This window comes from Oratosquilla oratoria, chromosome 42, assembly GCF_046742065.1.
Source record: "Oratosquilla oratoria isolate Oo_2021 chromosome 42, ASM4674206v1, whole genome shotgun sequence".
Lineage (NCBI taxonomy): Eukaryota > Metazoa > Arthropoda > Malacostraca > Stomatopoda > Squillidae > Oratosquilla > Oratosquilla oratoria.
The window spans coordinates 35,921,673-35,944,349 of NC_134818.1; the positions used below are offsets into that span (position 1 = coordinate 35,921,673).

Sequence of the window (22,677 nt, forward strand, 5' to 3'; positions counted from 1 at the left end):
GATAGAAGAAAGCTGAAGATAAATGTGGGTAAAAGTAAGGTGATGAGATGTACAAGGGGTGAAAGTGGCAGTAGACTGGAAGTGAGCATTAAGGGAGAGCAACTGGAGGAAGTGGATAGTTTTAAATACTTGGGTGCAAATGTGGTAGGAAAAGGTGGAGTGAAGGTGGAGGTAGAATGTAGATTGAGAGAAGCGAGTAAATGCCTTGGTGGATTAAAAAGTGTAATGAGGAATAGACATTTGGGAATGGATGCTAAGAGGAGACTGTATGAAGGAGTGATTGTACCAACAACACTGTATGGGGCAGAAACATGGAATATAAGAGAGGAAGAGAGAAGGAGTTTGAATGTGTTTGAGATGAGGTGTCTGAGAAGTATGATGGTGGTTACTAGGCTAGATAGAATGAGAAATGAAGAGGTGAGGAGGAGAACAGGGATGGAAAGGGAGTTCGGAGATAGGGTTGTTGAAAGAGTATTAGGATGGTTTGGACACATGGAAAGAATGAGTGAAGAAAGCCTAGTAAAAGAGGTATGGAAGGCAGATGTGGAGGGAGTGAAGATGAGGTGACGTCCTAGGATGAGATGGATGGATGGGGTGAAGGGGGCTTTGGGGAAGAGGGGAATGTCTGTTGAGGAAGGACGGGAGAGGACAGAAGACAGGGAGAATGGTTGTATATGGTTGATGTTGTGATTGCATGAGGTGGAATGTGCGGGGGATGAGGTAGTATGTGTGAGCAAAATTTTGACGCAGCCTGAAGGGATTTCTCCCCTTCTTTCTCCTTTTATGCATGGGGGGGGACGGAGAGGGGGGTCGCCAATTTAATGAAGCGGCCTTGCTGTGTATGTGCTGTGTCTTGCGACACTGCCTCTGACCCAGGGCAGTGGACAAAGTGCAGGGATGATGCGTCATCCAGGAGGTGCTAAGATGAGAGGGAGGGTGGAGGGGTGTGGAGTGTATTCAGGGATGGAATGGGTGGGAATGATTTTATGCCTTTTCCTTTTTGGCTACCTCCCTTGTAAGGGGGAAAAAGCCTTGGTATATGTATGGTGTTTTGGGGGTAAATGGGAGTGGAGTATGTGGTGATGGAATGGGTGGGAGTGGGTTTTATGCCTTTATTTTTGGCTACCTTTCTTGTGAGGGGGAAAAGTCTATTGGTATACGTATGTATATTTTATTATGTATATTTGTTTATTATTTATTTATTTCATATCTTCTGCAAGAGAGACCAGGGGCAACAGATTCACTGATGTATATTATATATATTTTTATATATGTGTTTTTAGGGTTGAAGACAAAAATTTATTGTTTTTAAAGGTCTATTGAGGTATTATATTTATTTTTTGTTATTTCATGCATGAAAATATAACCTAGAACAAGTTAGATCAATAAAATAGAAGTTAGAACAAGTTAGAACAAAAAATGGACGTTTCTAGCATTTTAGTCTTGATTTTATCCAAATAGCATGATCTTAAAAGTGCCTGCTAGCAGACAAACTTTTAAATGTTGTAGTTACATTTTCCACTGCTAGGGTAACTGATGACATCATTAATGCCAGCGAGCAACATGTTGGGATTTCGCATCAAGTGAGAAAATTTATCGGATTTGGATGCCCTCTAGTGTTCCAATATTGGTATGGTACAGGGATACATGTATGAACCAATTCGGATATCCAAACAAGACTCAACTGACGAAAAACATGTCAAGAGCGAGGAAACTTCAGAGGATGAATGCCCAGAATGAGCTGGAAATAAGGACTGCTGAGTGTGTCGGAATGCATTACTGCCTGCATTCTTTACATAAATACACACCGACAACACCAGATCAAACACATGATTTCATTGGTTTGTCATCAGACATGCGGATGAAGGTTTGAAGGCATGAAATAGTAGGCCTAATACCTAGCAGACATTGATGGGTCTGGCCCTATCTACCAGGCCCCAGCATGCCTAGCAGGGCTTGTTTTGATTTTATTTTGCCGGAAAAACATCCACACGATCACCAAGATGACCACGACCACAGTGAATGGATAGTTCATCTGTTCATGCAAGGAGGTTAGCATGTTAGAAATTTTAATAAAAGTCGCTGCTTTCATAGGCCTATGGCATTCATGCCATAGGCCATGCTAACCTCCTTGCATGAACAGATGAACTATCCATTCACTGTGGACGTGGTCATCTTGGTGGTCGTGTGGATATTTTTCCAACAAAATCAAATCAAAAGAAGTCCCGCTGGGCATGCTGGGACCTGGTAGATAGGGCCAGGCCCATCAATGTCTGCTAGGTATTAGGCCTACTATTTCATGCCTTCAAACCTTCATCCACATGTCTGAACAAAATCATTTGTATGGTCTGGTGTAGTTGGTGGTGTGCATTTATGTATGTAAAGCATGCATACAGTAATGCATTCCGATGAACTCGCCAGTCTTCCTGCTCATTCTGGGTGTTCATCCTCTGAAGTTTCCTCGCTCTCGATATGTTCTTCATCAGTTGTGTCTTGTTTGGATATCCGAATTGGTTTGTACATGTATCCCTGTACCGTACCAACATTGGAACACAAGAGGGCATCCAAATCCGATAAGTCTTCTCACTCGATGTGAAATCCCATTGTGTTGCTCGCTAGTAATACTGATGTCATCAGTTGCCCTAGCACTGGAAAATGTAACTATGACATTGAAAAGTTCATCTGCTACCAGGCACTTTTAAGATCATGCTATTTGGATAATCAAAACTATAGAATGCTAGAAATGTGTATTTTATTGTTCTTACTTGTTCTAAGTTATATTTTCATGCATAAAATAACAAAAAGTAAAGAAATCTAAAACCTCAGTTGACCTTCAAGTGTTATGTGGATGCTAGCGTGTAGTATAACCTGAGATTGAAATACTGACTTCTTTTCTACAGATGCGGTCATTGAGTGGAAATGAAGATTTTTGTTACTACAATGCCAAATGCATGGTTCAAGCTGGAATATTCCCTGATTTTTCAAGAGTATTTACTAACTTGGGTTATTTGGTTGCTGGTGCTGCCATGTTTTACATCACGAGACATCACAAAATATTGACAGAGAGAATATGGAAGAAGAATATCATAAAGACAGTAAGTTGTGGCTTTCAAACAACTTGTTTGTAAATGAGTTTGAAATTGATGCCGAGTTTAAGATAATAAGAATACTTAGTGCAGATAACATATATTTATGTAATTGTAGTTCAGGAAAAGTGATATCTCTGTATCTCCATCTTCTATATCAAAGGAATTTTCCCCCTTATAAGAGGGTGACCAAGTCAAAGTACACACCATCTTCATATGTATTTAAAACCATTGAAACACCCCTCCCAGCTTGGTGTCTCTGAGATAAATTATTGATGTCCTATGTCACACAGCTTGGGTCAAAACCAATGTAGCAAGGCACAAGTCCACAGCAGGGCTCAACTGAAAGAAAAAACATTGCTGTATGACAGACCCCTTGATATCCATTCCTCTGAATTCTCTCTCCCCAGAAATAACAGTCTACTTGGCCATGCTATGGTGTGGCCATCATCCAGCCCTACTAAATTACCATAGGAAAGCTGGATGACCACATTGAAGATACCTGTCCAGGATGTAACACTTCACCCCATACTATACAACACATTGTGGAAGGCTACATTGTACATAACCATGCACACCAATAACACAATATACAGTGCTTGTCTAAAGTATGTGGCTCGTACCCCTTGCAGAATCATACTTATTTTGAAAATACGATGTCATTTTCTGAGGTGAAATTATGTAGATAGAAAGTATCTGGTAACCCTCTGCTGTTGCACTTGACTGGCAGAGCAGAGAGTAAGGGCAAACCCAGCAAATCACTCCCATGCTGTCATAGGAAGAGGGTACACAGGTAACCCGTCTTCAGGACCCACCCTTTTTTCACACTGGTTTTCTTAATTACCGTAGGGGCTGTGTCATTACCATGGCACCCACAAATGAATTAACTAAAGAAGTAATTACACAAATCATCAGACTGAAAAATGTAGGCTATGGAACTAAAAAGAATTGGTGAAATGTTGAAGGTGGACAAGTCCACAGTCAAAAAAACACATGGTGCCTTTTCAGAGGTGGGCTGGAGATATCATATGTTAGTTAAATCCAAGAACAACAACAAAATCTATAAAGGAGAAGTCCTCTAAGGATGCCCTGCCCTAGGTTTTTGGAATGGTATCTCCAGCTTCCTTCCCTCTTGAAGTTCTATTTATTTAGTTGTATTTAATGGGAAGGGGAGCTATGCTCATGGTGACCCATTTTTGTACCCCACAAGAACAAATTTGTTTTTAAATTCTTGTATGGTGTTTGCACACACTATTTTTTCGTCCAGTTTGTTCCAGATATCTATCACTGTGTGATAGATATCTGGAATTCCAGTGTAGCCAACCTTTGTTCATATGTTAAGTTTGAAAGTGTTGGGGCCATTGTTGTTGTTGATCTTTGTATTCTTTCTAATTTTTTTTATATTCTTTTTTTGTACTGGGTGACCATATCATCACTGTATATTCCAGTTTTGACCTTATCAGTGTTTGTAATATTTTTTTTTTATCATTTCCTTATCCAGGTATTTAAAAGCCACCTTTATTGAATTCAACAACTTGTATGCTTTTACGATTATTTTATATATATGTTTATCTGGAGACATGTCTTTGGTGATGATTTGGTCCTTTTCAGAATTTGCTTTTTTTTTTTAACTTCTTTTTCTTCAACTTTATACTGCCCTGATATTCTAATCTTGCTTTTCCCAAATTCAATTATAGTGCATTTCTTGATGTTGAATTCTGCTTCCCATTTCTTGCTCCATTCTGAGACTTTGTTCAGATCACTCTGTAACGACTCAGTCTATTTTGGAACTTATTTTCTTTAACAACTTTGCGTCATCTGCAAAGAAGTTCATGTAACATTCAATACTTTGTTCGATGTCATTAACATTTATAGCAAAGATTAGCGAAGCTAGCACTGACCCCTGTGGGACTACACTACTTATTTCTTCCCACTTTGAATACCGTATTTTTCGGACCATAAGGCGCTTTGTACCATAAGGCGCACCCGTAATTTGCTATTCCCTGTCCTTACATAAGGCGCACCTGGACTCGTCATCAGATAATCATGCATATGTAAGTGCATTCAGAACAACATTTTCGTTGTTGAATGAGAAAAATCGGTTGGGATTTAGCAAAATTACAAAAATAAATGATAAATATTTTTATTTTGGTCAGTGAAATCAGACCACCTCCTTGGACGGTCTGCCCTGCCATTACTCCTAAAAAACAACAAACACATTATGGGAATTGTGGGGAATAAAACCAACATTAGCAGTTTTATTCCCGGAATTCTCTATTCACTTAAAAACACAGGATTACAAATGAAGGTAAATTTTTTGTTTCGACCATGGGCGCAATATAGCAATAAAAAATTAATTATTAATTTTGTAAATTATAATGTATCAACGTAATATGCAATTTTGTGAGCGGAAATAAAAAACAAAAAATGTGCTGAAACAGATTTCGTAAGTAACAAAGTCATGTCGGACGAATGGTACCATGTTTGTTATGATAGATGCCGACGTCGAAGATATGAAAGGGTGATGAATTCGTCTAACCTAACCTAACCTGTGTTTAATAAATCATTACCTGCAAATTAAATGTCATCCGGCTCGTCCTCGTTGTTGTCGTCGTGAGAGACGTTGGCGTCCCGATCCTATGCTACCGACTTCGTTCATTAGCATAAATGCTTGTAGCAAGGTATTTTTTATTTTCATTTCTGCCCACAAAATTGCATATTACGTTAATACATTTTAATTTACAAAATTAATAATTAATTTTATATTGCTATATTGCGCCCATGATCGAAACTAAAAAAATACCCAAATGACTACAGTCTGAGTGGAGCGAGACTATACCAATGCAAAATGGTTGTCTGTGTTGTGGACGCTATCATGTCATAGCCATGATAGCGTGAATGAATGCTGTGGCATGGACCCGAAAACTGTCGAAGTTTTCGCAATTTTCTTGTCAAGATACATGCATATTGGTTATAACTTGGTTGTAACTTTTGCAAGGCCTATCATGCACTGTCGCCGTTGGCAGGCTAGCTACGAAACATGTCAAAATAGTACACCACTATCCGAGGCATTTTTTTGAACTGAAGCCACATATAAGGCACACCGCACGATAAGGCGCACCACCCGATTTTGGCTGATATTAAGGATTTTTCCCATGCCTTATGGTCCGAAAAATATGGTATTTGTCTATGAGCACTACTCTCATTTTTCTTTCCATGTAGGAAATCCTCTATCCAACTCAATAGTTTTCCATGTATGCTTCCTATTGTTTCCTGTATATTTAGCAATTTTTCTGTGTGGTACATTATCAAATGCTTTTTGTAAATCCAGGAAGGCACAGTCTGCCCAGCCATCCCTTTCTTGCAATATATCTATCAATCTTGAATAGAAACAGATAAAATTAGTGGTACATGGTCTTCCTTGTCTGAATCCAAATTGCATCAGGTTCAGTATATTATTCTCCTCCAGATATTTTTGGGTAGATATAAATGAGTGCATAGAGATATTAGGGAAAAATGTTAATGTAGTTGTATTGGGAGCCCTAAATGCTAGGGTAGGAAATGTACCAATTGACAGAGTAATTGGGAAGTGTGGAGTTCCAGGTAAAAATCGTAGTGGAGAATTGATGGTGGAGATGTGTCTTGAAAGAGAGTTGATGATTGCAAATACAGTGTTTAAGAAGAAAGTCAAGCATAAGTACACATGGGAGAGGGTGGTGGATGGAAGGGTGGCAGATAGAGCGTTAATGGACTATATAGTGGTGACCAGGAGTATGGTATGAAGAGTTAAGGATGTACATGTTCTAAGGGGAGAGTGTGGGGGTATATCAGATCATTTCCAGGTGGAAGGTAAATTGAGAGTGGAGAATAGGTGGAGAAAGAGGAAAGGGGCAGAAGGTAGGGAGATACTTAGAGTGAACTGCTTAAATGAGAAAAACAGGAGAATGAGTACAAGAAGAAGCTGAAAGAGGACTGGGAGGGAGTAAAGGATAGAGTAGAACTAGGAGTGGAGGAGGAATGGGGATGGTTCAAGGAGGGAGTCATAAGGTGTGCAAAGATGGTGTGCGGAACAAGGAGGGCAGGAGGAAATAGAAGGAAGGGTAGGGAGTGGTGGGATGAGGAAGCAAAGAAGGGTGTAGAAGAGAAGAAACAGGCATTCATAGATTGGCTATAAATTAGGATGAGGGAATCATATGAGAGGTACAAAGTAAAGAGAAAGGAAGTTAAGCATAAGATAAAGGAAACAAAGAGGAGAGCAAATGTGAAATGAGGAAAGAGTATGGCAGGAATTTTCGAAAGTAATAAAGAGATGTTTTGGAAGGAAATCAAAAGAGGAAGAGGAGGCGAATCAAGTAGAGAAGAAAAGGTAAAAGGTGCAGATGGAGAGATGATAATGGAAGAGAAGGCAGTGAGAGGAAGGTGGGCTGAGTATTTTAGGGAGTTGCTAAATGTGAAGGAGGATAGGGAGGGAAAGGTAGTTGCAGTGGGAAGCGCTAAGAAAATGACCGTGATGAGTGAGGAAAATGGAGGAGAAATAAGGAAGGATGAAGTGAAAGCAGCTGTTAAGATTGTGAGAATAAACACCTTGTGAGATCAAAACCTTTATTGGTACTACGTTTTGCTTGTTACAGCTTTTTCAAGTACAGACATGACACACACTCTGAGCACATATAAGCCAACAGGGAAGGAACTGGGAGAGGTTATCAGGGAGGGGTGGGTGGTAGGTGGAGGGGGAGGAGGGGGACGGGTGGGACTTGGTGGAGACAAAGGAGGACATTTCGGACAGTTTGTTGAAGTGGACTAAGGGGGACATTTCATACATTGTGATTCAGCTGTTAAGATGATGAGAGCAAGTAAGGCACCTGGGTTGAATGGATTCCATGTGGAGTGTCTGAAGAAGGGAGGTATAGTTATGGTGGACTGGCTGGTGAGGTTATTTAATGTTTGTTTAAGAGAGGGTAGAGTGCTGGAGGACTGGAGGAGTGCCTGTATAGTTCTGCTTTACAAGGGAAAGGGGGACAAATGCAAGTGTAGTAGTTACAGAGGGATCAGCTTGTTGAGTGTAGTTGGGAAGGCTTATGGGAGGGTCTTGATTGAGAGGATTAGGAGAGGAACAGAGGGAGTAATTGGTGAGGAACAGTGTGGGTTTAGAACAGGTAGAGGTTGTGTAGATCAGATTTTTGTGGTAAGACAGATATGTGAGAAAGCTATAGGAAAGGGGAAGGATGTTTTTTTGACTTTTATGGATCTGGAAAAGACTTGACAGGGTAGACAGGAAGGCACTGTGGGAGGTACTGCAGATATATGGGATAGGAGGAAAGCTGTTAAGAGCAGTCAAGAGTTTTTATGAGAGTAGTAGAGCTTGTGTTAGGATTAGAAATGGAGAGAGTGAATGGTTTGAGGTAAAGGTGGGACTTCATCAGGGATGTGTTATGTCGCCCTGGCTGTTCAATCTTTACATGGATGGGGTAGTGCAAGAGGTGAATGCAAGGGTAGTGGGTCAGGGGTTAGAGATGATTAAATAAAATGGAGAAAAGTGGGAGGTGAGCCAGCTGTTGTTTGCTGATGACACTGCGCTTGTAGCAGGATCAGAGGAGGGATTGAGGAAGTTGGTGACAGAGTTTGAGAAGATGTGAAAGAAGGAAGCTTAAGATAAACGTGGGTAAAAGTAAGGTGATGAGATGTACAAGGGGAGAGAGTGACAGTAGGCTGGAAGTGAGTATTAAGGGTGAAAGACTGGAGGAAGTGGATAGTTTTAGATACTTGGTTGCGAATGTGGCAGGAAAGGGAGGAGTGGGGGTGGAGGTAGAATGTAGACTGAGAGAAGTGAGTAAATGCCTTGGTGGATTCAAAAGTGTAATGAGAAATAGACATCTGGGAATGGATGCTAAGAGGAGGTTATATGAAGGAGTGATTGTGCCAACAGCATTGTACGGGGCAGAAACATGGAACATGAGAGAGGAAGAGAGAAGGAGTTTGAATGTGTTTGAGATGAAATGTCTGAGAAGTATAATAGGGGTTACTAGGCTGGATAGAGTGAGAAATGATGAGGTGAGGAGGAAAACAGGAGTGGAAATGGAACTGGGAGATAGGGTTGATGAAAGAGTATTAGGATGGTTTGGACACATGGAAAGAATGAGTGAAGAAAGATTAGTAAAAGAATTGTGGAAGGCAGAGGTGGAAGGAGTGAATATGAGGGGGCATCCTAGGATGAGATGGATGGATGGGGTGAAAGGGTACATTACAGGAATGTCTATTGAGGAAGGACGGGAGAGGACAGAAGATAGGGGTGAATGGAGAGGGGTTGTGTATAGATGATGCTGTAATGCATAAGGGGGAATGGGTGGGGGATGGGGTGTGAGGAAGTATGTATGAGAAAAAATTTGACGCAGCCCGAAGGGATTTCTCCCCCATCTTCTCCTTTACTGCATGGGGGGACAGAGAGGGGGGGGTTTCCGAATTTATGAAATGGCCTTGCTGTGGATGTGCTGTGTCTTGCGACACTGCTTCTGACCCAGCGCAGTGGACAGGATGCAGGGATGACCTGTCATCCAGGAGGTGCCAAGATAAGAGGGAGGGAGGAGGGGAGTGGAATATACAGTAGAAGTCCGATTTAACAAACTAATTCAGCCAAGATCCAGTGTGCTAAAGTGAATTTTCCGTTAAATTGAGCGAGTGAGCATTGGTGTAACAGTGTTGCCAGAGCAGATTGTAAAAATGATACGTACCTAAAAATTCCCTAGTGTACACACATACACTTACAGTATATATATTATTGTAAGTGAATTATAGGCAGCACAATCGTGAATTGCAAACGAACAGCAATGTGCAGTAATTTGTTGCAACATGTGTGTGTGTGTGTGTCGTGTAACAATGATATGAGCTGTCGTGTTTGGTTCGATGTACATAATTCTAGCGATTAATAGGACTGGGCAGTTGGTTTTTGGATAGTGAGTGTTATTGTTGTGTTGTTGCAGGAAACGTAGTTCGTTGTTATAGAAGTGTTTTTCGTGGTGATTACTCTCGCGTACTGATTTTGAATTTTCCCATCAACTTACTGTTTCATTGTTTTCCTATTATACCGTCTATTTCTACTTGTATTTATTTCTGCTACAATTATACTTTATACATATACTGAATTATATATTTTTGTATATATATTATAGTATGTATATATATATATATATATATATATATATATGTATATATGTATATATATATATATGTATATATATATATATATATGTATATATGTGTATATATATATATATATATGTATATATATATGTATATGTATATATATATATATATATATATATATTTATATACCTCCAAAATACTAAATTATAAATTTTTCCTTGACTCCACCACCACAATCTGGTAACATCTGGTAACATTGGACTCTGAGACACACATGTGGCCAGTTTACGGAAAATGCTCAACATAGCGGACCGTTCCCGCTAAATTGAGGTACCGTACTTTAAAATGAGCATCGGGTTATAATGCACACCCATACACTTCGTTATCTCAGTACACAGATAGCGCGCACCGACGTATAACGCGCATGCTCGATCGCATTTGTCTATAACGCAGTTTTACCTCGGTATTTATATCATATGAACGAGGTTACATGGAGAAGTATTTTTCATTGGCTAGAGCCACCGCTGGGAAATCTGTTGATTTGTCACAAAATTAAGTGTCAGTTTAGGCATCAATCAGGACACAACTAAAAAAAAGTCGGAACTACATGTACCGGTATATGACTCATGTTGTGCGTTGGTCCCTTATTACTTTGTAGCTTAAATAGTTTGTAGGAAATATGATCTAAGAAAAGTTTATTGAAAGTAAAATATGCAGAAAATTTTTGGGATTTTTACAGAAAATGTTCATTTTATATCTTGTGGAAATAATTCGTCTTTACTATTTTTTATTTAAAACTGAAACAAACTACAGACTGTTTCGTTTTAGCTTTGAACCTGCAATGACAGTGGTGAAATAGGACATTCTCTCATTGAGGTGACTGTTAGTTAATATAACTCCTGAAAGAGGGTGTTGTAGTCAGGTGTTTGACACGAGTTTATGAACGGCCGCAACGGAATTTGTACCATACCTAAAGTGAAGCAACAAAGCCAACATAAAAATTCAAACTAGGATGCTGTGAACATGGGCAAATATCATGAATATTGATCATGATTCATTGTGTTTAGGCCTTTTTAAACATGAAAAATAAGATTCGATAGTACCTACCTATACCAAATATTTATATACGGTAGCCCATGCTGGCATATTCTTTCATGTCACCATGGCTGTTCTTCTTGTTCTCATGGAACGTCACGAAGAAGTGTGCCTCCCGACTTTGTGATGGCCAACATTGTCACGTTGTTGTGAAAAAAAATTACACACACAGCCGCAGAATTTTTATCGTAGGCTGTAGATAATGCGCTCCACCGGATAACGCGCACCCCCCATTTTTAGGCCCTTCCCACAGAAAAAAGTTGCGCACTATACGCCGGAAAATACGGTATTTCCGAAGATGCGCGTCTGGCCATTTCCGCTAAGTTGAGCATTTTTGGTATTGCTATTTGCAGTTTGCTAATTTGAGCTTCCGCTAAATTGATATCCATTAAATCGGGCTCTACTGTATAGGAAATGGAATGGGTGGGAGTGGTTTCTATGCCTTTTTCTTTTTGGCTACTCCCCGTGTAGGGGGAAAAAGCCTTATATGTATGTATGCTTCTTGAAAGAATTTTCTAAGTTTCCTAAAATCTGTTTTGTTATAGACCAGTCTTCCTTTTCTGTGTTTTTCATTTATTCCTATACAGGTAGTTCTCGATATATGCGACTTCGATATATGCGAATTCGCGTATATGCGATTCAAGAATTTGCACCACTTTTCGATATGTGCGGGGATATATTCGAAGATATGCGATTTGACATAAAAAAAATAGTCGCGCCCGATTATTTTTTTCAAAATACCTATTATATATTTGAAGTTGGTGCGCATAAAGCCGTGTGGTAACACTGGCTGCATCAGCTAGGTAGAGCTGGCATCACTGCGGCGTTATCACAACAACAACACCGGCAGCTGTACAGACGGCATCGTCTTAGGCATCCTTCCTGTTTCATAGGCCAAACCATTGTCTTTCTGCAGGTAATTAAGCTTTTTTGATACACAAATTAATTATTTTTTTCACAAACAAATTAATTTTTGATAATTATTACTGCCCCAATTAATTTCGTCAATTTTCACTCTCTGCAAGAATTATCGTTTATTCTCCGCACTGGATAAACTCTAAGCAGTAAGCCTGCCTGTGTATCTCCAGAGCACATCAACAGTCAGTTTAAAGGTCAGATATCAACAGATATACCATTCACTAAAAATCATCGTATTGCTCGAAAAAGTACTTTTTAAAAGCATACAAATAAAGTTTTTACCTATTACAGAAGAATTTATTCAGAAAATTCACTTTTAATTGCGCCTCGCATACCACTTTTCCGAAGTCTAGATATTCAGAATAACAATATTGTTTGTTTGGCAACTGTGACGTCACGAACGCAGAATTCCCCGAACCTTTCCCGAAGCGCACGGGCGGAATGTTTTGAATAGCAGACGACGCAATGAAATGAAAACAAAACTGTTTTTTGCCAAATTTGCTAAGATGTAGATGGTGGAATTATATAGAATACTGTCAGTATGTTTTTTTATGTACATTATACTGTAAATACAGTTTTGTCTTCATTTCATTGCGTCGTCTGCTATTCGAAACATTCCGCCCGTGCGCTTCGGGAAAGGTTCGGGGAATTCCGCGTTCGTGACGTCACAGTTGCCAAACAAACAATATTGTTATTCTGAATATCTAGACTTCGGAAAAGTGGTATGCGAGGCGCAATTAAAAGTGAATTTTCTGAATAAATTCTTCTGTAATAGGTAAAAACTTTATTTGTATGCTTTTAAAAAGTACTTTTTCGATGATTTTTAGTGAATGGTATATCTGTTGATATCTGACCTTTAAGCGTAGCAAGCAGTCTGAAATGTGAATTGTAAACAGACTGATTTTTCAAACAGCTGAAGGAAATACGCTTGGCGAAATAAGTGATGTTTACGGTAGCGTCTTTTCCCGAGGTTAATACTTACATGTGCTAAAATGTATGTTAACATATATGAGATGCAGTATGTAAGCCCTTTGCCAAAATAAGATATGTAAAAAAATAAATAAATAAATGAATAAATAAATAAATAAATGAAAAATCAATCCGAGTTGAGAACGTATCCCCCTTTTTCCCATAGGTTCAATAGTTCGATATATGCGAATTCGTTACATGCGGAACGGAACCCCCGCATATAACGAGAACTACCTGTATTTCTTTCTTCATCTAATTCAAGTTCCAGTAGTATATGATCACTTTTTCCAATTAGCATCTTGTATTTGATTTTATCCACAATTTCAGGTTCTGATGTGAATATCAAATCCAATCTCGATAGTTTATTGTTATTTCTATATCTGGTATTTTCCTTAACCTATTGTGTCAATGTGAAATCAATGATCACTTCCAGTAATGTTTCCCCAATGATCTCCACATTTTACAGTCATTTCTTCCCAACAATTTTCTTTTGAGTTAAATCACGTGTAGATACCAGATTTCCTTCTTTCTTTAGCATTTCATTTAGTGTTTTTCTTGTGTTTTCCAGCATTTTGGAGTGTTCACTTTCATTCCATGTGTGAGTTTTAGGTGGGACATATATCAATGCATACTTTCTATTTTTCATGTCTCAATCCTCAACTCTTATCATAATCAGATCCATATTATTCACTCCTGTGATTTTTGTCACATTTAGGCCTTTCTTGGTTAGTAACATTACTTCACTCTGCTTTGTTTCTCTGTTTCTGATCCAACAATTGTATAAGCCTTGGCCTATACTATTTGGTGGCAATGATCCTTTCAATTTCATCACTACAAACCCTATTACCGGTATATCTAGTTTTTCTTGTTCTAGATAATCATTTCGTTCATCTGTTCCTGATATCAATCTGTCTATATTGGTATGTTACCTCTAATTTTTTTCTTTTTCTGCCTTTTCTTCTTACTCCTGCATTTCCTTTTCCCATATGTACTATATTGTCAGTCTCAAGTCCATTACTCTCAAAAAAAAAAACTCCTTCCTTTCATTCTGTTCTTTTTTCATTTTTTTTCCTTAGCTTCCTCTTTTGGTAATTTTTCTTTCTCTTTTTACTCATCACTCAGTTCCTTTTACCCATAAATTTTTGTAGCTATTACTTTTTGCTAGTCTTCCTGTGTCTGTTAATATTTCTTCCACTATCCTCAGCGAATTTAGCTTTACTTCGAGAGGTCTATTCCTCTCTTCAGAATATTTTCTTCTGTATATTTCTTCTATTTCCTTTTCAAATTCTTGTCCTTCCTCCTGTATTTTAGTATTTCCCTTACTATATTCTTCTCTTTTTCCCTATGGAACCTGATTAGTCCATGTTTTTCTTTTATACCATAAATTACAATACATTTTTTTATTTTTTTATTTTTTTGTCTATTGTGTCTCTTGCCCAATCTATTTTCTTTTTTTACTTTTATTGCAGTGTCCTTTGTACTTTCGTTCATTTGTTCTTTGACTATATTCTTTAGTATTTTTTTGGTTTTCTTTATCTTCATTTGGTTTTTAATTTCCATCATATATATTTTTTTTTCATCAACTTTGCCTGCCTCTATTAATATCTTCTCATTAACTTCCCACAACAAAGTTTGATTTTTATTTGCGTCATCATTTTTCGGCTTTTCATCATCATTATTTTACTGTAGCTAATTCCTTTTTAATTTCTTCCATTTCCCTAATTAATACTGCATTTTCCTTTCTCAATTCACTCACTTTGTACAATTGGTTATGTTCCCTTTGCATTTCAAATATTTCTTGATTTATTAATATGTTTTTGAAGTCCATATCACTTTCTGTTCTAAATTCAGAGAATAAATCATCATATCTAGGACTGTCAACATTACAAATTCTTTTTCCAAACACTCCCAAAGGTGTTTCATACCTACTTATGTCTAGTCTTCTTTTGATTGTCGCAGCATATGTCGGTTTATAATTTTTTTTTTTTTTTTTTTTTCAACTTGATCACTTTGATACATCACGGTTTCACCACTTGCTGTCAACCCCCCCCCCCTTCCACTTGTTTACAGCCAGGTAGTTTGCCACTGTTTCGTCGATGAATCACTATATTTAACATTAATTCGTGGAGCGTTCTCAGGCACATCTGACTCGTTTGACTGCCAATGTGTGTGCCATGTATTTCTCGACTTTGGACTTGTCCACCTTCAACATTTGATTTCTTTCTTTAGTTTCATGGCCTGCCTTCTCGAGTCCAATGATATGGGCAATTACTTCATTAGTTAATTCCTTTGTAGGTGCCATGGTAACAATACAGCCCCTAAGGAAATGAAGAAAACCAGTGTGAAAAAAGGCAAGGTTCCAAAGAGCGGGGTTACTTGTGCATCCTCTTCCCACAGCAGTATGGGAGCAACGGGCTGGGTTCTCTCTAATACTCCTTTCTGCCAGCCTGGTGTGAAGGCAGATTACCAGATACTTTCTATCTACATAATTTTACTTTGGAAAATGCCATCCTATCTTTGCCAGAGCTGTGTTCCCGCAAGGTATAGAGGCTGCTCACTTTTAATGAGTACTGTATATTCAGTAAGGGATTTGTGGGAAAACCCTGTTCCAGCCATGGCATTCCTCAAGGAGACTGGACTGCTTGGCCAGACAGTCCAGGGAAGGGGTTCTCAAACTTTTTTTCAACCAAGGATCCTTTTTGTGACAGAAAATAAACTGAGGACCCCCTCACATAGCTGGTTGACACAAGCTGATAGTGTACATAAGCACAAAATAACAACAATAAAAATATATTTATAGAAATAATACACAAAGATAATAGAAATAACAGTCTTTTTTACCTGATGACCAACATTCCCTCAAAGCTGTGTATTTACCTAGTTGTATTTTGCGGGAAGGGGAGCTACGCAGTGTCCTTTGTACTTTCGTTCATTTGTTTTACAACTAGTGCACATAAAGAAAAAATGTGCATACACAAGGTTTTCAAATGATATTTAAATCCATTCAATAAAGATGTTCCACCCAAACATCAACTTATAAATTCTCTAAAAATATGGTAACTTGCCAAATGTCAAACTTTTTTGTTTTGTTTTTCTTTTTCTGACTTGCACTCCCATTGCAAGTGAAATGACTGCTGCCATGGGTGCGCACATACTTTTCAGAGAAAGCAAAGTTTGCACACAAGCAAATTTCTGCACGCATGAAGCAGACACAGTTGAAGCAGGACGTGCCAGAACGAACGCTCTGAGCTGCTAGCTAGTGATTCACGAACGAACGATTTGAAAGTGGACCTAGTTGTTTACATAGATACGGTGTAGTGAAAGCGAAAGCTCGTTGGGACCAACATGTAAACGTCTTTGTATCTCCATTTTATATATATTTTTTATTATTTTTCATTCTTAAAAAAAAAAAAAAAAAAAAGGAAAGAAGCGAAGAAACTCCGAGAGACGAAGAGATGCTTAGAAGAAAGTAGAATTGAGACTTTAATTGGTGTCATTCGAAAGAAGAGTCTTTCTCAAACACCAAAGGAATACCAAAGGTTTGAAATATATTTTTTTTTTACGGGGTTTGAAGGGGAAGGAAATATTATGCATAGAGGATTAGAAATGGATAGAGAACCCAGGTATAGAAATATAATGAGAAATAGAGATATTAATGAGATTTTGGATGATTTAATAGAACTCAAAAGTGAGTACAAAACAATGTACAAAGAAGTATCTATGCTAAGGAAAGCCAATGAGGAGAATAATAGGGAGAAAGGTGACTTAAAAAAGGAATTACATAAACTAAAGGCAGAAAATGAAAGGTTGAAAAGTGAAGACATAAATAGGAATGAGGCATTATAAAAGGAGATAAAAGATCAAATTCAAGAAGTGACTGAAATAACGGTGGAAGAAAAAATAAAAGAAAATGACTCGCAGGAAATAAAGAAACAGTGGGAAGTTGAACAGGAATGTCAAAAAGTATCCCTGAACCACTTCACTCTGGGCAAAAATCTCGGGACATCATTAGCTGCCAGACGTACGATGTTGCCTCATAATACTCGCATTATAAAAAATAAATTCACGGCTGTATCAATCCTTCTCTCTTTCACCCGTGAATTTTGATAACCATAGAAAATGTGATGAAGCCAGTTTACAGAGTATGGGGGTCAAGCAGGTACAACTACAATAAATATAATCAAGACTCCGACGTCGGCATCCTTGCGTACCCACTTGCTTCTCATGACGCCTACGTAGGCGTCACCGTATGGAAGGGGTTAAAGAAATAATGGAGCAACATATTAAGGAAAATACCAAGGAAATGGTGATCCAAGTAAAAAAAGATGCATTGTAATCTATGGCATTAAAGAGAAGCATAATGTACCTAGATATCTGAGGGAAAAGGAGGAGAAAGAGATCACTAAGGAAATTCTGAAAGAATTACAAGCGGAAGGACAAGGCTTGGATAGGGAAATCGAGGAAACCTATAGGATGGGCAGATATTCTAAAGAAAAACAATACAGGCCACTGAAAGTAAAGCATATATCTCAAACAATTGCTGAGGAAGTACTATCCAGAACAACAAAATTAGCAAATATGTAGTGATCATTACATAAATATATGGATAAAAAAAAAGAAATGATTGTGGAAGAAAAAGAAAAAGAACTTATAAACGAAGCGAATGAAAAAACGAAAAGAGAACTGAAAAAAAAAAAAAAAATTGGAGAGTGGTGAACCTGAGGCTGAGAAAATGGTATATTAGGAAAAAGAAACAAGACAGAAAAAGACGAGGAGAAAGGAAATTAAAAATAGCTTATACCAATATAGATGGAATAACTTCAGGAATGAATGAATTAAATTATTACTTGGCCTTAGAAAAAACATACATAATGGGAATAGTGGAAACTAAATTAAAGTGTACTCCACCCAACACTGTGGAACAAGGTTTATACAACTGCTGGACAAAGAACAGAAAGGATAAACAGGGTGGCGGAGTATTAATTTTGACTAATAAAGACTTAAATGTAACAAAAATAACTGAAGGAAAAAATAATGTAGAATCAATTATGATACAAGTTGAAAGCAAACATATGAAGAGTAGAAAATTTGTTGTGGTGTATGTGCCCCCCAAAACACAGTCCTGGACAGAAAGTGATCATTCCAAAATATTAGAAGATACAAAATATGAATAACTAATATACTGAAGGACAGAGGAAATACAGTAATTATGGGTGACTTTAATTCAAAAGAAATATGTTGGGAGGAAATGACTGTGAAGGGTGGAGAGAAAATCTGGGGCAACATCCTGTTCGACATAACCATCGAATACACAATGACTCAGTGGATAAGGGAAAATACCAGATACAGAGGTAGTGAAGAACCACAAAGGCTGGATTTAATACTTGCGACAGAGCCTGAGATTGTCGATAAAATTTATTACAAAACTCTGATAGGAAAGAGTGACCATGTACTAATAGAATTTGAGTTGAAAGAGCAAATGGATGAAAGCAGAATTGATAAACATAGAATAGGAAGACTGTACAACTAAATAAATTTTGCAAAACTCAAAAAATTCTTTAGCAATGCAAACTGGGAAAAATTCCTAAATGAAGAAACAGGGGTGGAAGAGAAATGGAATATACTAAAAAGAAATTTACAATGAGGGAGTAAATAAATATGTACCACAACAAAAAATAGGAAGAACATACATAAAAAGCTGGTACAACAAAAGGTGTAGTGATGCTAAGGGCAAAGAGCTTGGAAGAAATGGAAAAGAGACAAGAAAACAAGCAAATGGCAAATGTACATCAAACTAAGAAAAGAATATGTAAAAATACACAGAGATGAAAAGAGAAACTATTAAAAAAAAAAAAAATGCAAGGAAGAACCCAACTATTTTACAGGTATGTAAATGGCAAACTGAAGAACAAGCATAAGAAAAGCTGCACCAAGGTAAACATAAATATACAGAAGAACTGGAAATGGCTGAAATTATAAACAGCCATTTCAAATCAGTATTCACAATAGAAAACTCACCTAACTGTGAGGAAATAGAGATATCCCCCTCAATGAAAGAAATAATTGTAACACAAAAGGAAATCAGCAACCAAATCACATGGTCCAGACGGAATTGCGAATTGGATACTGAAAGAATGCATGGAAGAATTAACAGACAAAATATATAATTTAATTAAATTCTCACTTAAAAGATGGAAAAGTACCACAGGACTGGAAGAAGGCAAACATTGTACCAATTTATATGGGAGGAAACAAGGAAGACCCATTAGATAACAAACCGGTCTCCCTGACAAGCACAGTAGCAAAAATTTGTGAAAAGGTTGTCAAAAATAGATGGTTTAAACATTTGGAAGAAAAAACTATACTGAATCCAAATCAATTTGGATTCAGACAAGGAAGATCATGTACAACAAACTTGATCTGCTTCTCAAAATTAATAGACATAATACAAGAGAGAGATGATTGGGCAGACTGTGCCTTTCTGAACCTACAAAAGGCATTTGATAAGGTAACACACAATAAACTAATAAGAAAGATAGAATCAATAGGTGACATCAGAGGAAAATTTTTGGAATGGATGAAAGACTTCCTGACTGAGAGGAAAATGAGAGTAGTAATTAGACAAATTCTCAAATTGGGAAGAAGTGATAAGTGGTGTCCCGCAGGGATCAGTACTGGCTCCAATCATGTTTGCTATATACATAAATGACATGGACGAAGGAGTAGAGTATTATATGAATTTCTTTGCAGACGACACAAAAATACTAAAGAAAGTAAAAATGGAGGAGGATTGCAACTCATTACAACAAGACTTGGACAAGATCTGAAAATGGACTCAAAAGTGGGAAGTGAAATTCAATATCAAGAAATGTAGTATAATGGAAGATGGAAAAAGTAAAAACAGAATATTGAGAGATTATAAAATTGGTGAAGAAGAGGTAAAAAAAGTAAACTCGGATAAAGACCTTGGAGTGATGATCAGCAAAGACATGACACCATATAAGCATTTTAATAAAATAGTCGGAGAAACCTATAATTTACTGAGGTCAATAAAAGTGGTATTTGCCTATTTGGACGGGGAAAGGATAAAAAAAGAAATTAACTACACTAATAAGACCAAAACTTGAGTACACAGCAACACTATGGACACCCAGTACCAAAAAGAATATAAAGAAGTTAGAAAGAATACAAAGAGCAACAAAGACTGTCCAAATTAGAATTACCAACTCTGGAACAAAGAAAGGGAAGAGGAGACTTACTAACTCTCTACAGAATTATGAATGGATTGGAAATTTTAGATAAGAATGACTTAATGAAATGGGACAATGGAAAAAGAAGAGGTCACAAAAAAAAAAAAAAAAAAGATTACAGAAGAGATCTGAAAAAAAAGCTTCCCACAGAGAGTGATAGATACTTGGAACAAATTGGACAAAGAAACTGTGTGTGCAAGCACTATTCAAGATTTTAAGAAAAAACTTGATGCTGAGAGATACAAAGACAGGTCACCATGAGCACAGTTCCCTTCCTGTATAATACAACTAAGTAAATACACAATACATGAATTCAAATCTAAATATGACAGTTGGAAATCAAAGATATAGATTATGTTGGAAGAGGGAATCACAATAACAACTAGATCTGGTTAACCCCCAGAGCTTCATCATACAGCAACCTGCTCCTCATCCACTCGTTGAATATGTCCTCTACCTCTCCAAGTCACCACATCTTTTTCCTAGGCATTGGTGGGGAATAAGAATGTTGCCAATGTGTTTTCATCCATGGAGTGAAGACTAGGAATCCTTCTCCAAATATTTTCCTCCTGCAAAATACAAAGGATCTAGGATGAAAATGATGATGTAGCCCAAGCTAAAATAATAAATATAAAGGTAGATATAATAGAGGTCCTAATGGTAGAATGGGTGGGAGTGGGTGTGCTTGGGCTAGCTACCTCCTCTGAAAGGGGGAAAGAGACCTTTGGAATATAGATAGTAGATTCACAAGAAACTAATATAAAAAGGATAAAAAATGTATGAATGATGGGTGTATGTTCTTTGTCCAACCCCCCAACCCCCCATAAGGGGAAAATGGCCTATTGATATATGATGGAGAAAAAGAAACTGGACCTCACAAGCATTGTTCCTTTTATATATACAACAAATAGGTAAATACCATACTCCAATCATTTGCTTGCCAAACAATGGTTAATGTTTTAAAAAGTGAGCTACTGTAGTGTTGTCATGAGTTTATATGTCATCAATTTCTCATAAAAGTCTTTTACCTCAACAGCTTCCCAAGGACAGAACATTGGACATGAGTGGTGGTTTCATAAACCATGTAGGTGGAAAACCTGAGTCACAGATATTACATATCAGAATTTTGTTTTAGTTGTTGGTATTTTGCTTCTGTAGACCATGGTGTGGTGTTCTTACCCTTGTAGTAATCAGTTGCTTTAGTGCTTTACATTTTGTGTGTGTGTGTATTTTTAGAGTTCTTCCTCTTACCTTACCTTACTGTCGTGCCATATCCTCTTGGACTTCGGCAGCCATGGAGCGCCACCGTTCACGGTCCCTAGTTACTTGTAACATCTGTGCTGGTTTGAGTTGTTTTCCCATCGCCCTCATCAGCCCGTCCATATACTTCTCCCTCTGCTTTCCTCTTGCTCTCCTTCCTTCCACCATTCCCATCATCACCACCCCTTCCAACCCTTCCCTCCACATTATATGTCCTAAGAATCACAACTGTCTTTTCCTTATTGTTGTCATCAGTTCCCTATCTGTCTCCATTTCTCTCAATACTTCTTCATTTGTTTTCTTCGCTGTCCATGGTACTCTTAATACTCGTCTCCATATCCACATTTTTGCTGCTTCTAAGTTTTCCTGCAATTTTTTGCTGATTGTCCACGCTTCTGAACCATATAATATTGTTGATCATATAAATGTTATAACTGTTCTTCTCCTTATATCTGTAGACATTTTCTTGTTTGTTAAAACCCCTTTCATTTTCTGAAACGTGCTTTTAGCTATCGCTAACCTTGATTTTATTTCTTTTTCACATCTACAATCTTTTGTCAATATGCTTCCCAGGTACGAAAATTTGGTTACTTGCTCTATTCTTCTCCCTGCTATTTGTACTTGCACTCTTGGTGGATCTGTTTTACTGGCCACTAGTATTTTAGTTTTCCCCATATTTACATTTAAACCTTTCTCCTCACTAGCTCTTATGGTTACATTCAATAGATGTTGCAGTTTTCCTTCTGAGTCAGCCATCAAATCATATCTGATATGATTTATATTATATCCCCCAATTTTAATCCCTTCCATTCCCTCTAATTCCCTAAGGATCATCTCCCCATATAAATTAAATAAATCTGGAGACATAACACAGCCTTGACGCACTCCCCCTCTTTATAGCTTGAAATACTGTTCTTCCTCCCCGTACCCTCACTGCTGCTCTTTGCTTCCAATACAAA

General features: G+C 37.7%; 1 protein-coding gene across 7 annotated transcripts in view; it reads left to right on the forward strand.

Moving 5' to 3' along the window:
* The window catches only part of LOC143021745 (SID1 transmembrane family member 1-like), a 407,746-nt gene that overhangs the window by 229,069 nt on the left and 156,000 nt on the right, over positions 1 to 22,677 (forward strand). For all 7 annotated transcript variants that reach the window (XM_076179441.1, XM_076179440.1, XM_076179442.1 and 4 more), the window contains 2 exons: positions 2,901 to 3,095; positions 21,495 to 21,542. In XM_076179441.1, coding sequence (XP_076035556.1) covers positions 2,901 to 3,095; positions 21,495 to 21,542 — 243 coding nt within the window. The remainder of the gene's footprint in view (positions 1 to 2,900; positions 3,096 to 21,494; positions 21,543 to 22,677) is intronic.